Source organism: Barbatula barbatula (assembly GCF_947034865.1).
Source record: "Barbatula barbatula genome assembly, chromosome: 1".
In the NCBI taxonomy this organism is placed as follows: domain Eukaryota; kingdom Metazoa; phylum Chordata; class Actinopteri; order Cypriniformes; family Nemacheilidae; genus Barbatula; species Barbatula barbatula.
Window position 1 is genome coordinate 2,612,225 of NC_136766.1, and position 14,924 is coordinate 2,627,148.

Consider the following 14,924-nt stretch of genomic DNA (forward strand, 5'->3'; position numbering starts at 1 on the left):
ATTCTACGGTGTTTGAGATGGTTATTTGGTTGATTCATTTAATAAATCAAGCTTAAGTTTAACTTCTTAAGCAATATTATAAACAAGCATTGTAAAGATATCACAAGTAGGCCGAATCCAATGTTGAAATGGCTTAAGTCATTCTTGTGAAGCGCAAATTTGTGAATGACGTCATTGACACTGCAGGTGCGAGTTCAAGTTCGAGAATTTAAGCACATGTGAATTAAAGTACTAATATTTTCTTTACATTGTTTGTAGAAACCACACAAATCCTCCAATGAAAGAAATGGGCATCTTCATCGTGTCTTGACAAGACCGACCAACGTGGTTACTTCAACATCTTAGAAAAAAACCTTACTGATCTGCATCTTGAGAAGAAACAATGGAACTGACATATTTTAAGGTCTGTCAGGGCAAGTTCTTTCAGTTGAGACAGCTCAAAATAAATCTTAGTCTGGGAATAGTCTCAAGCTTTGTCTGTAAAACTAGTGCGTCATGTTCTGACCCGTATGACTGCGGTGCATTCCAATCCAGAATGAGTCGACTTTATCATGAAGGATCTCCAGATTCTGACGGATAAACTCTGACTCAACTGGGTCCTCAATACTCACTAAAGATGCACCTGAAATCACAGAAAACTCACTGTTGATACTGACCGGATATTCATGCATACGTGTTTATAAAGCCATTTTGAAACAAGTACTCACTAAGCAAAGAAAGATAATCAATAGGATAATAGGATTAATGGTTCAACTGTCAAATAAAAGTAGTGTTCAGGGCCAGAAAGTGACGTAGAAGAAAGTGTCTCACCCATTCTCATACATTCCACTGTGGCATGAGCCCAGCTTTCTCTTATGGAGGTCATGAATGTATAGCAGTGTCCTCTTAACGGGATCCAACTTTTGCGCTTCTTTGATTCGGGGCAGTTACCCGGCAGCTGAGGGGGATCTGTGGGGGCAATAACTGTGGAGTGGTGTAAGAGGTTAGTACATTTCTCTTTAAAAGGAGTGGTTCAATATAAATCTATACAGTATCCATATACACGTATTGTAAATACCCGCTTATATATACAGCATATATATATATATATATATATATATATACACGCACGCACAGTATATCGATTTTATCAGCATGTCCTACACACTGTACTTTACAGAAACTGAAAACATCAAATGGATTGAGAATATTTCCTTTAGTGTAGATGCTGCGCTGGCCCAGGTCTAAACACCCCACAGACAATAGCCGTCAATTCACCGTCTCGGTACTATAGATGAGATAAAGTCTGGCTATTATTAACCCACTTCTAGCCAAAATAATCTTAAATTCGGTTACATGTCTTTTTTCTCTCTATCATGTTCTATGTGTAGGCACGATTAAGCTCGTATTCATATCGGCTATTTGTAGCCCATATAAAGTCAAGACCGGTTCATTGTCGTTTCTTTTGGCCAGTCAGCGCAGAAATTGTTGATATATCTCATCATATTTAATCTGTAAATAATATCAGCAATATGTATCATTTTATTACATGGACGATCTGTAGTCACGATATCGCTCTGAAATGGATGGGCTATGTGCAGTCTGCTTTTCGTCCACCTGGCGAAAATCGAGGCAATTCATAGTTTAATTTCAATGGTTTGGCTTTAGCCCTGATGTAGACCAGCGATGAGTGTAGCCCAAAATTTTATTATAGCATTGTGGTGAGGAAGGCGGGACGAGAGCCGTGATGCGGGGCCGGTGGCGTGAGTGATAAGTGGAAGCAGCTGTGCGCGCACCGGTCCCGCATCTTATCACGGAGGAGATTGGGAGCTTAAAAGGATGTTCGGCAGGACTGTTGACGAGAGAGGACCGGGCCCGGACATATGTTTAGTGTGTGTATGTTTTATGGCCGGCAGTCTACCGTGAGGTGGCTGTCGGTCAGTTATGTTATTGTTTATTTAATTAAAGTTTTATTATTGAATGTTCGCCGGTTCCCGCCTCCTTCCTTCCCTTCTTACGAACTTTATTATTACACTGGTGCCGAAACCCGGGAGGAAGGAGGGACATGCTGTCAGAGAGCCCTCGCTGCCGAGGGTGATCGCGGTGCTGAGGAGTTCGGGCAGCGCGGACGGGGGAAGTCCGCGAGTGGCTGCCCGAGGCGGTGGTGCTGGATCAAGAAGTCGGATGGGACGAGGACCTCGCTGCCGTGCTCCTGGGTCGAGGTGGGGTGGCTGCCGTCCAGGAGGGAGCCAAGGCCCGTTCGCCGTGGGCCGAGCCTGCTGCCAGCCGCCATGATGGGGAGGAGCAGGGAACGGAGGACCAGCTGCCCTCAGCTGGAGGGCCATCGCCGGCCGCCAGGGGGCGGAGGAGGATCGAGCCGTCCACCGAGCGTCCAGTACCATCGCATGGCACCGCGAGGAAGAGTTTCTCGGCTGGCTGAGGACCGAGCGACAGCTTGTCAGGGAACCGGACAATTTTTTTTTCTTTTCCTCTCTCCCCTCTCTCGTCCCTGTCGCTCCGGGGGCTCCCGTCTCCGTTCTTTCGTCTCGCCGGTGCATACCCCCAGGCGCCGCGGACTCCGAGACTGGCTCCCCGGGGGGGGAGTAGGTACAGTCTCGGTGGTGCCCCCCGGCCTGTAAGGGGTGATGGGGGTATGTGGTGAGGAAGGCGGGACGAGAGCCGTGATGCGGGGCCGGTGGCGTGAGTGATAAGTGGAAGCAGCTGTGCGCGCACCGGTCCCGCATCTTATCACGGAGGAGATTGGGAGCTTAAAAGGATGTTCGGCAGGACTGTTGACGAGAGAGGACCGGGCCCGGACATATGTTTAGTGTGTGTATGTTTTATGGCCGGCAGTCTACCGTGAGGTGGCTGTCGGTCAGTTATGTTATTGTTTATTTAATTAAAGTTTTATTATTGAATGTTCGCCGGTTCCCGCCTCCTTCCTTCCCTTCTTACGAACTTTATTATTACAAGCATCAAGTAACATCAACGTCACAAGTAAACATTTAAAACGTTTGAATTATACATAATTTATATTATATGTGTTGTTATATAAACATTCTACGAAAAAACAAATTCTACCATTTTAACAAGTTAAATTAAAATGCAATTATAATTATTGACCGCTAAATGGCAACTGTTGCCCTACTGGGACTTCTCGCAACGCGAGACTTGAAAGTTAGTAGGGATCACTTTTTTGGTTTTTGATTTGAATCCCATTTCCTGCATTTATACGTTTAAGCACTGTGGTGATACACATAATGGCGTGCAGTTAAAATCACAATTAACTAATTTGAAAGCGGGGGGACACAAATGGGATTCGTCCCCAGTGGAAATTACGGCCCTGCATGTGTGTAAGAACCCTAACATTTTAGCGGCTAACAGTATAGAGCCATGTTGTTTTTAGCTTAAACATGTTACTAAATTAAAAGTGTTTTAAAAGTGTTCTAAATTAAAATTTTGTTTAGTTCATTATGGTATGAAAATATGAGCTTTGATTTGGCAAGTTAAGTTTTAACAACGAGACGATCTAAATGCTTTGTATAAAACATAATGCAATTTATGGCATTATAAAAAGACAATATAATAAAATTAGTATTATAAGAACATTTAAAAATATTATATGTTGCTGACAACCCAAACTTAGCCTTGTTAACCTAGGCTAGAAGAAGTTAAATTGCTTGCTGGGATACAGCGAAATCTCATGCCTGACCGACACAAATTCGAAAAAACACCTTTTAAAAAAGATGACATCACTGGCATGGTAAACACACCCCCTAATCAGTAATGTACAACTCACAAACTATAACCAATGCCTCTGTGAACAGATTCGTTTTAATGAACAGTTGAAAGAATTCAGCCATAAGTAAATCACATATAATTCATATCTGAATAAGAATTTCTTTACCCATAATCCTCAACAGATCCAACAATCAGAGATCGAATGGATCGTTTAGATGATAGTAAGAAAGATTTACCTTTGGATCGTTTGCAGAGGGAATAATATGTGTTGTTGCACGCTGCAGTTTTCCAGTCGCCATCCGTGTCGATGTAAACACAAGCTAAATTGTTTCTGGGTTCTCCTGCGGCCCATTTACTGTAGCTTAGAAGCCAGTTATCCACCCAGCGATACCGTCCACCTGTCTGGACCAAACAGATTGAATATTTCTAAACAGAAGATCAAATCAAGCGTACCGCACCGTGAGATGAGTTGAGTACCAGGTTGCTGTTGAGGCCGATCCACAAAGGTTCTCTGATGATGTCGACTCTGAGGCTGTTGTACGCCTGACTGATGGAGTCCAGCACACTAGCAAGATCGGCATCATCGGCTTTACACTCTCTTCTGGCTTCATCCCAGCTCATCTTCACCTGCTGCACCTTGTATAGATCTTTGCCCAGACTGAAGAATTTCTGTGGCACTGCTGTGGTCACGGGAGCAGCCAGCTGAGAGTCTACGACACACACAAACACACTTACACATCTAACACAGCTCACGTACAGTAAGAGATTCATGTGTGATGATATTGAGTTTGTGTTCACCTGTGTTCCTCTTGCAGATGAAACCTCTCTCATCTGTACACGCTTCAACTTTCCACAAACCGGTCAGCTTCTCTGGACTTCTAACCATGATAACACAGTCATAATTCTACATGGAAAAGAAATCAGAACATGTAAAGATTTGAACTGTTAAAGCCACAATATTTAAATTTATTTGTTTATTATGTATTAAAAATATTTATTTATTTAAGATTATCATTAATAATCTAATTTATCACTGATATGCGACAAATACAAGAGAGACAAGGGACGGGCCATTATTTTAATAAAGGAATTTCTTTGGATTTGCACATTGTTGGGAACATTTGGGATAATGTAATTACACAACTGCATGAAATATATAAAACAGTGCAAGTGATTTTTGGATATTTCATAACAAATGTCTTTCATATTGTGGCTTTAAGAGCACTAGATATCTAGGGAGAACAGAACGACCCAGTATAGTGTGTGTGTGTGTTGCCTCCTGATTAATCAAAATGATCATGAAATGATATAAAACCGATAGATGTAGTAGGTGCGTGTAAACCCTTAGTACTTGACCCCTTATCTTGTTGCGCTATTTGATTAAGCATGTTGAAAGAAAAACCTACCTGCTGCTCAAACATATGCGAACGTTCGATTAATCCCTCCCAAAAGGCGTCCTAAAACAGAGAACACCAGCACAGATGATCAATAGTTTAGCTGTTATGGGAATCTATATTCACATTTAAATCAGCGGATATTTCGGCTACTCATTGCTGGAAGAAAATACACATATGCTTATATTTCACACAACTACACTAGCGTGAAGCTTTGATGATTGCTTTACATTATTCTTTGTACTAACTTTTTGCAGACTTGTTTCCCTTTTGAAATAGTGCCTTGACTCGGGCCATGACACGGGTTGACCTTTCATCCAGTTTGTGTATCTGACGCTTCTTCCGTCAGTCCACATAAAGTGCATCTCCCAGTTGACGTCATTCAATCCGGTCCACACGTCATCAGCAGAACTGAGCATCAGAGTTGTGAGAAACGCTACAGAAAAGATTCAAGGATTCTTTCAACAACTGGGGCATTTTGGCATTAAATTTACCCATCACTCACAATCCAGTAAAAGCAGTTGCTGTCTCACATATCAAAAACTGTCTTTTTTAGTGCAAAAAATGCAATCTAGTCTTACTAGAGAATACATGTTAGTAATCGAGTTCTAAAAACACAGCACAGACAAAAATATATCATAATGTTCCATTTACTATTACTTATATCATATTGAATATGTGTTTTGAGTGTGTCACACTATTTAAAATGTGTTATTATCCAAATCAACCATATTTTTATGATAAAATAAGTTATCAAAATCTTGAAAAAGGGCTTGTGGCGTGTCCGCTGTTGGTGCTGAAGTCACACCCACTCGCATATCTAAACCTGAGTCCCCAGTACAGGACAATTTGAACTCAAACACACGAGTGATATTCATCAAAAGAGAATCACTGAAGCGCATCACACATCCCCTCCCTTCCATTCACTGTTTGTGATGGTCCCCTCCGTCCATAGAGAGATGATGTATTTTTGTATGCAAAACAGGGAAGCGAGTTTCCAGTTCCATCACTCCAAAGTCTATGGGTTTGTTGAATGTTTTTTGTGAAATCGCCTGAGAAACGTTGTATTCTATGACATAACACCAATTATAACCTGCTTGTGATTTTTAAAGCCTTATTGTGTCCTAAAAACGGCGGTTGCTAACAAGTTGCTAAAAGTGACTATTTCCTTTTGCGGGCATACAGTATAAAGCTCACAGATAATACAACAGTGACACAAATCTCTTACAACGTAGATGTGGATTCATTCTCACCAACCAGGGAAAACATTTTAAATAAAGTTTGAAAGAGTTGTCGGAGGCTTGGTGGTGGTTACGTTGATATCCAGCAACCTAAGTGTAGTCTTTTTATGCCATCGTGTTATCTTTTACTTCAAAAGTACAAATGTGGTCTTGATTTGTAAAGATTATCTTGGTAGACCAAACGTGTACACGGCATTAAATACGTAATCTCTGAGGTGCTTGGTTTGCACATGCGTGACCGCTCGCTTGTTATCTGGCATGCAATTTATTTAGTTGGCCAGAGCGGTAGTGTGAGAGAGCCTCAAAGCGGGTTTGTGATGGTTGGCACATGCACACTGGCCACTCATGCTAATGCTCTCTAGTGTCAGGGGAGGGGGCATGCATGCTTGGATGCTCCATTGCACCATCCAGCCACTGTTTTAACTAGCCCAAAAACTGTTTAAAAGTTTAACGCCACACTTCAGAGTCATTGTAATGTGTTTCAGCAATACATTTCTAACATTTATAATGCGTTTCGTTCATTCTCAGAATTTTGAAATGAAGAACAGATATCAGTGTAATACTCACATTGCTCTGTGTGACTCTGAATGGACACCAGGTTACCTCCATGTGAAATGCAGTGATCTCGCGCGTTATGCCACGACATCTTATTATCAAAAAATGTATAACACTGTTTGGAAACACAAAAGTTCAGAATTGAACTAGGCGGTCTTCTCTTTCATGGAAAACACCATGTGTTTAATATGTTCGGAAAACTTAGATATTTATTATTTAATTGTTGGTAAAAAAAATCAGGCCCAGATCTGCAATAACATTTGCATGTCCTGCGCAGATTTCTAGTGTAAACTATAATGATTCTCACTTTTCCTCGGAAGCGCGTCCATTCAGGAGCACAGCCGCCCGCTGCTACGGTAGACGGAGACATTGTGGTGTTGACAAAATCTGAACTTCTTTTACAGATAGAGGGCATTGACAGGCCACAGTTGATATCATTCCAAAATCCTAAAAAATAAGATTAAACGACAGTTGATAAACAAAATGAAAACAGAGATTAGACTAGACAGATTGATTGATTCATTGAGGGATTAAACAAGAAAGGTTAACCTTGGTTATGAATTTCTACTGTGGCGATTGGCAATTTAAAAAGAAACATTAGTGGCTGTTTCACACTGACATTATACATGAACAGCACGGATGAGAAGTTCTTACCCATGTTTTTGTAAATGGTCACACAGTTCTCGTCATTGTTGGCAAAATTTGGTTCATTGTGATCCCATGCAGTGTAAACAACAGGTGAACCGTCCACCCAACTACAAACAGACAAGAACTTTTTTAAGTTTAGTCATTTAATTACAGGATTATTTTTATGAACTCATTGCACTGCAAATGCAATAGAACGTCACTGTTGCAGAACAGCTACACTGTGATGACATTATTTTATCAGATAAAATGCAAGACACAAAATTAAAATTTTATTGTGGTTTAAGCTTCCGATAAACTGTGAAAACAGTTAACATATAATAGATATTACATTTAATTTTACTGCATTATAATGTAAAATATGTTTTGTCAAGTAAAAGGTTCGAAAATGTTGAAATTGGAACAGTAGAATTTGTATAAAACTCATCAAGATTTACTTTAACAGTCAAATACGGTTACGATTATGTCTGTATTTTATTTAAAATGTTAGTTTTGCAGACATGGAATCCAAATTTAAATATATAGGCTGGTAACTGAAACCCTCTACTCAGCTAAATGAATGAAATACAAACTCACATTAATAGCAGAGCCCACACAATTGTTTTGAATTACTTTTTACTTTGAGTAAGCAAAGCGTTACGGTTGAAAATAAAAACATCGTGAATGTGCATCAGCGGAATCACAAACAACTTGAAATTCATGACTTACTTGTAACATGCAAAGGAATAAAACAGATTTCAAAATTCTACATTTATTATTCTCTGAGACACGCAATATTGTTTCTTTAAATTGAAGATCGATAAAAAAATTATTTTGTTACTTATATTTTTAGGTTTTTTTTGACAGCGTCGTATTTTTACTTATTTTTCCCAGTTTGACATCCATCCTGCGTTCAAGTCTTTCATACTCACCTAAATGATTTGTCCAACTCTACAATCATGCCGATGTAGTATTGACTTTCTGATCCTCTAGATATCTGCAGAACAAAAATCAACCAGTTTGGTCGTACTGAAATGTTTGAAAGTGTTTTTGAATACTATATTAAACAGTTCTTTCCGGTTGTCGATTCTGATTGGTTGAGAGCCATGAGACTTTTCCACCAGTATCATCACGGGAACCGCTCCACCCCTGAGCTAAACCAGAGGGTTTGACATAGATATAAATAACTAGACAGCGCATTAGAATCTGTTTCTATGGGCCTCTATACGGAGGTCATCTGCCATGTTGGAACTTTGCAAGCTTGTCCTTTAACAATCCAAATCAAGCTGACTGTGTATGATTATGAAAACATTTATTTTTGTATAAACTCAAACATATTATATCTGTGTAACGGTCACCAGCTGGAGTGCCCTTGAAAACCACCAGAGGGCACTCCACATCAAACTTATCATGCACTCACAAACTACATTTCCCATAACTCACTACCCGGACTCATCAGCACTGATTTCACACACACCTGCATATCATTCACATTCACTCTATATATACCATGTGCACTTATTCACTCACTGCGAAGTCTTGTTAAGTTAATACTGCATCTCTGAGCGTTTCCCTGGTTCCTTGTCTTTTGGTTTTTTGGATTTATTGCCTGGTTCCCTGTTCACTCTTTTGCCTCTGGTCCCTGCCTGTTTTGTTTGTTTCTTTGTGTTGTTGGTTTCCTTGTTTGAACTGCCTACCTGTGTACGACCCCTGCCTGTTATTTGGATTACGCCTCTGGATTACCCACCAATAAAGCTGCAAGTGGATCTCACCTCTAAGTCTCGGAGCAGTTTCATGACAATCTGCTACACTAACACGTGATAACTTTTTGGGAAATTTGAATCCCTGTGGTTTTCACAGCCATGGCTGCGCAACGCAGTGCTGTGGCATTCTAGTCTGTGAGTTACGTCAGTGGACCATTCCAAGATGGCAGACACGTCTACGTGCCTGGATCGCTTGAATGCAGCATGCAGTTTTATACAGTATTTATCTATGGTTTCTGATTTATCTACACCATTGTGCGTCGAACCGTTGTTTAAATGCAATATCGCTCTCGTAGTCGTATGATAGGGCTCTATATTAGCGGCTGTGATTGTCTCCTGTGCGTGGCCTGTGGCCTCGTGCCTCTGGCCTAATCACCGCCATGCTGATATAGAGCACCATCACACGACTAGATCACACGAGAGCGATATTAAATGAATATAAAACACTTTTTTCCTCCCTGTGGCAGCGTAGGCTGCTCTCAGACAAAGTGGAAAACATTGATACCATTGACAGTCATTTACCTGCTTCCATAAAAATGTCCTCTCACTTTGACCGGTAATGACGGTGAGATCAGCGTGATTCTTCTTACAGAACGCTCGAGCTTCTTCCATAGGAAGCTGATCATTATTAATAAAGTACTGACTGCCATTGAACACGATCCAGCCATCAGAAGTCTTGTTATATTCTATCGACAAACGAAAACAACAGAAAATTGGTCTTTATCCAGGTTGTGTGATTTACAGGGGAAACCCCATTCTGAATCATGAGCTATGAGTCATGCATAGTTTGATTGTGATATACAGATGTACATATCAGGAACTGTACAAATGCTTTTTCTTTATGTTTATGAACTGATGGATTGTGTGAAAATCTCTAGTGCTCTTTACCTTGAATTACTGTGATCGGTGGAGATTTGGGAGTGATTCCTGTTAAAAGAATAGAATCAAAACAAATACTGTATAACTTTCTTAGGTTTATAAATGATACACAATAGATATGATTTCGTACATCCACTTGAAAAACTTGCTTAAATCAATGTCTTTGGTTTAGAAAAAGTGCACGTCTTCAAGTAAGTCAGACGTTCCCAAATGTTTTCCGTCAGAGCCTTTATTTTTTCAGAGAAACCACCTGCATAAAGACACTCTAATAAATGCTAACGCATTTTTTATTTGAAACGAAAAACTTATTTTGTCCTGCCACTTTAGCTGAATATAGAATATCAGTTGTCAGGGATGCTTTGCCTCATCGTCATGGCAACCGTCATGTCCGATAATGTCGGTTTGCTGCTGTTTGTCATGTCATGTCATGCTAGCGTGACCTCAGCTTTGGAGCAACCCCTTTTAATAACTACCTTATTACCCAGACTTTGGGAACCACTTCTGTAAATGCTGAATGTGTCTGTCTGTGTACCTATTGGAATCTGACAGATCCAGTCGCTATAAGTTTCACATGCTCGATCATTCCACCTGCGTCCATAATAAGCGCCGGATTCTGCACAGTGTTCCTGATCATTATGGTTGTTTGGTTCTCCGAAGCCCCAGTTTTCATAATCGGACTAAAACAAATACAAGCACACAAGCACAGACAGAAGAGCATGTGAACAATACGGTTTGAAAACAAAATTAGGAAGAAAACAATCAGACAGAATGAGGGTCATAAGAAATCACTCACAGGAGTTTGATCTGTCCACACAAAACCAGAATTACTGTCCAGTGAAGTGAAGCCGATCCACGCCGGGTCCGAGACTAAATACCTGCAAACAGGTTTGTATGACAGCGTTAAACTTTAGTCGCAGATACAATACAATTTTTGTCAGAAGACAGGAAACTACTCATCAGTATATGACTTTTATGAGATTGAAGTTCGGTAAATTTCACATCTTGTAATTTAAATTTAAGAAAAGAAACACAAGCACTCACGGTATCATTCCTGTTTCTTCTTCTGAGTGGAAGCTTGCTAAATCACCACCAATGGCTCGACAGAAATCACGAGCCTCAAACCAAGTCTTCTTTCCGTCCATCTGCCGTTTATAGAGCTAAGAAATAAAAATGAATAGCGTGACTCTGTGAATGAGGTTAGAATGTGCAGTTCACCTATGCAGATAATGGTGTAGATTTGAGGGTAAGCCTATTTGGCGTGCTGTCCGGGGAGGGGGAGAGGGCTCCGAGCTCGGTCGTTCTTCTGAGCTCAGCCCTGTACGGGGAAAGGGCTCCAAATCTGGCATTAGCCCGAACCTGGAACGCTCCCCCAAGAGATGCAACTAGTTCAGGACAGCTTTTGAAGATATTTGCACTCAACCCCCAAACGAGGCTGGCATGGGCTGATGACGAACTGGCACTTGCTTGGTACTAAAGCCATTGTTGCGGAGTCTGAAGAAGAGTCTATTTGTTACTGAAGTGGGCACTGCTGAGGGGACGGTCGGTGCTGCGATGTTGGCCTCTAACCTGCTGCTGCTGCAGAACGTAGACGGAGGCACGGGTCCCTGTGGGGGTGGTCGCTGCTGCAATGCTGGCCTCTAGGCGAGTTATAGATGCAGTGCACTGTCACTTCGTTGTCGCAATGGACAGAAATGCTGGAAGCGGATCACTCCTTTCCCCCACAAAAATGCCTCGACTACCAGAGGATACAGCTCAAATAAGGCTGAGGGAGAGAGTGGCTGGGTTAATTCTAGGAGTTTGGGGGGCACGTGGAGGCGAACCAGCATCCTTGGTAATATCCTCCGAAACCGATGCAGGGCGGCGTCTGTAAACAATTGAATGCCGACGGGGAGAGAGTGCAAACCGTTCCATTGATTGAGGAATTTTACCCACAATCTGAGCTTGTCGCGGTATGAGCTGGTGAGGGTTATTAAGTCCTGCAATTTGGGTATACCAATGCTTAAAGGCTGAAGAGAGAATGAAGGTAAAACGGCTTGACTATTTATAGAGGCTCTCTCTCACTCTTGAACTGATAGGTCAGGTGCTGTGATTGCTGATAGCGGACCAGCCGATTTAATTATCTGCTCCTCCCAAACTTAGTTTATAAAACATAATTTAAATTCTGCTCAGAACAAAGACCATTATAATATTACACTTCTATGATGTGCGTTTACCTGAATGCAGTTGTGTGGATCTTTTTTAATCCAGTCTTGTGGGCAGTTTGGAGGTTGTGTGGTCGGAGGCTCTGTGGTTGTAGCGATTCCTTCTGCCGTTTTCTTACAGATGTATTTCTGTTTAGTGTTACAGGCCAGAACATCCCATAATCCTGCTGAAGATCCTGTTAACATCGCCACGCAACCCTGGTGCCTACCTGAACATCACAAAACAACGACATGAGAAGAGAGATATGACATTCATGAGTGAAGCTGCACACCTGCATGAAACTCCTCAACACACCTGGCATGCCGACATTAAAGTGTGTGAACTTGACTTCAACACCATTACTCCACTGGAAGAGCGCCACCTGCTGAGCATTAGACAGACCGATCCAGAAATATTTCTCAGGCCGAAGACCAACCAGACTGATGAGAAACGCATTCTCATACCTGATGAGCGAACATACAACACTGTTTTACTCTCACTGTCAATCAGTGTCAAAACATCTAAAACATGATCAAATATTTCAGGTGAACTTCACCTGCTGGAAACATCAACCAGACTCGCTGCGCTCTGCTCACATGTCAGTTTGGCATCAGCAAAAGTTTGGGTTTCCATGGCAACATTATAACAGTAATAGCCAAACCTGATCCAACCCTGTGGAGACATTCACACCATCACCAAACCGTCCCTTCAATACAATAATAAAACACAACATATCAAATAAAAAGCAGCTTCACGTATGATTTTTTCGACTCACAGCAGGACATCCAGGACTGATCATGTGTGTGGATCCTTCAGGTTTAATGGAAGCTTTCTTCTTACAGATGTAACCATGAGCTTTTCCACACGCTTCATCTGCCCACTTTCCCTCCTAATACACACAAAACCACCAGAACAAACTCACAAACATCACCGTGTCAAATGTTATGATGACCATAAAAACACAATATCAAAAGTCCCCACCTTTCCCTTCATAAGCACACAATCCTCCATGCGATTGGTGATGTGTGAAGGTTCTCCAACAATCCATCTGGTGAAGGTGACGTGTTTTCTATCCGACCACTCAAACAGATTCTGAATCTTCTGATCATTGAGACCAATCCACAGCTCATCACTGGACACTACACAACACAAACACACAATTTTAGACAAACTGAGAAGGACAGTCTGCTGCAACTAACCACTTTTTAATAAGGGATACATTTCTAAATTATTGCTTCATCCCTTGAAGTTATAAACATTGGCCTACCCAGTATGTCAGCGGATCCACCAACCAAGCAAGCATGCCATAAAAGCGCATACATTGTTTATTTTTGCAATAAAAAGCAGAGTAATGTTTACATTTCTTAAAGTGATACTTATAAAAATTCTGTCATCATTTACTCTCCTTCGAGTTGTTTCAAATGTGTATAAATGTCTTTGTTCTGATGAACACAGAGAGAGATATTTGGAAGAATGCTTATAACCAGACAGATTATATTGACTCCCATAGTAGGACAGAAAGTGGCCCCTAATTGTTTGATGTCATAAATTTTTCAAAATTATATACAATGTTAACCCAGTCATGCATCTGTGGTGCCCACTGCACTGGAGCGCATGCGCTGGAAAAACGACACCTGGTGTTTGCTAATAGAATGTAGAAAGCTTTTCTTAGTGGATGTGTTTCGTATGACTAAGATACTATAGTGAAAGTGGTACATTTGTGGCTACTATTGTTTTACTACACTTTTTATGGCTTATTGCTCAATTAAATGTGCTGGATTAAAACCTTGAAGAAGTAGGCGGTGGAGAAATGATATGTAGGTCTTCAATTTTCTGATTGTTGTAAGACTTCGTTTTCCAGCAGTTGACAGAATAGTGATCTGTGTGTTTGTGTGTTATTGCAGCAGACGTACAGTATCCACTCTGTGATATGATGAAACTGTGCTCCTCTATGTTGTGTATGCTGGCCAGATCTGATCCTTCTTTATGACACGCTGCCAAAGCGTCGCTCCACATCTTCTGAGAGCGCTGCAGATAATAACAGTGACCGGCGTACGGCACCCACGCCGCTGGACAGAAGAACGGCTGATCTTTACCTGACACACACACAGATAAACATTTAACACTGACACTGGAATACAGTATGTGCTGTGCTGTGCTGTGCGTGTTGTACCTATTGAAGGTGTGATCTCTGTTGAATTGCCCTTGCGGCAGATGTAGCCCAACTTCTTACTGCACGACAAACTTTCCCACTTTGAGGCTTTATCAGCGTTTAATGCAGCACAGTTCAGACCCGGCTCCAGAGACGGGTGACCTACAGTCAAACAATACCAACATTGACATCATCTACACACCATTCAGATGCTTTTTCTACATACACGTGACGTACCAGGAGCCCAGTTGAGATATCTGAATGGGTTTCCATTACTCCATTGCCAGCCGCTCTCAAAGTCAAGACTGCTCAGTCCGATCCATAGAGCAGAACCCATGTGATCTGTCAAACCTGAAATATCATTTTAGTTTAGCTTGATAGTAGAATCTGTGTGTGTGTAAAGAGCAGAAGATGT

At 41.4% G+C, this 14,924-nt stretch overlaps 1 protein-coding gene across 1 annotated transcript in view; it reads right to left on the minus strand.

Annotated features, from left to right (window-relative positions):
* LOC306892088 (macrophage mannose receptor 1-like) overlaps nucleotides 1-14,924 on the minus strand; it is a 36,241-nt gene that overhangs the window by 12,958 nt on the left and 8,359 nt on the right. Inside the window, exons 5-28 of the mRNA XM_079452882.1 lie at nucleotides 14,747-14,860; nucleotides 14,531-14,671; nucleotides 14,271-14,453; nucleotides 13,339-13,496; nucleotides 13,133-13,246; nucleotides 12,914-13,029; nucleotides 12,673-12,821; nucleotides 12,390-12,586; nucleotides 11,218-11,333; nucleotides 10,970-11,051; nucleotides 10,709-10,853; nucleotides 10,186-10,224; nucleotides 9,820-9,983; nucleotides 8,467-8,531; nucleotides 7,565-7,665; nucleotides 7,218-7,357; nucleotides 6,923-7,025; nucleotides 5,363-5,550; nucleotides 5,127-5,177; nucleotides 4,519-4,624; nucleotides 4,198-4,430; nucleotides 3,957-4,122; nucleotides 811-963; nucleotides 506-622 (exon numbers count right to left, since the gene is read on the minus strand). Of these exons, the coding sequence (XP_079309008.1) occupies nucleotides 506-622; nucleotides 811-963; nucleotides 3,957-4,122; nucleotides 4,198-4,430; nucleotides 4,519-4,624; nucleotides 5,127-5,177; nucleotides 5,363-5,550; nucleotides 6,923-7,025; nucleotides 7,218-7,357; nucleotides 7,565-7,665; nucleotides 8,467-8,531; nucleotides 9,820-9,983; nucleotides 10,186-10,224; nucleotides 10,709-10,853; nucleotides 10,970-11,051; nucleotides 11,218-11,333; nucleotides 12,390-12,586; nucleotides 12,673-12,821; nucleotides 12,914-13,029; nucleotides 13,133-13,246; nucleotides 13,339-13,496; nucleotides 14,271-14,453; nucleotides 14,531-14,671; nucleotides 14,747-14,860 (3,141 nt within the window). The remainder of the gene's footprint in view (nucleotides 1-505; nucleotides 623-810; nucleotides 964-3,956; nucleotides 4,123-4,197; nucleotides 4,431-4,518; nucleotides 4,625-5,126; nucleotides 5,178-5,362; nucleotides 5,551-6,922; nucleotides 7,026-7,217; nucleotides 7,358-7,564; nucleotides 7,666-8,466; nucleotides 8,532-9,819; nucleotides 9,984-10,185; nucleotides 10,225-10,708; nucleotides 10,854-10,969; nucleotides 11,052-11,217; nucleotides 11,334-12,389; nucleotides 12,587-12,672; nucleotides 12,822-12,913; nucleotides 13,030-13,132; nucleotides 13,247-13,338; nucleotides 13,497-14,270; nucleotides 14,454-14,530; nucleotides 14,672-14,746; nucleotides 14,861-14,924) is intronic.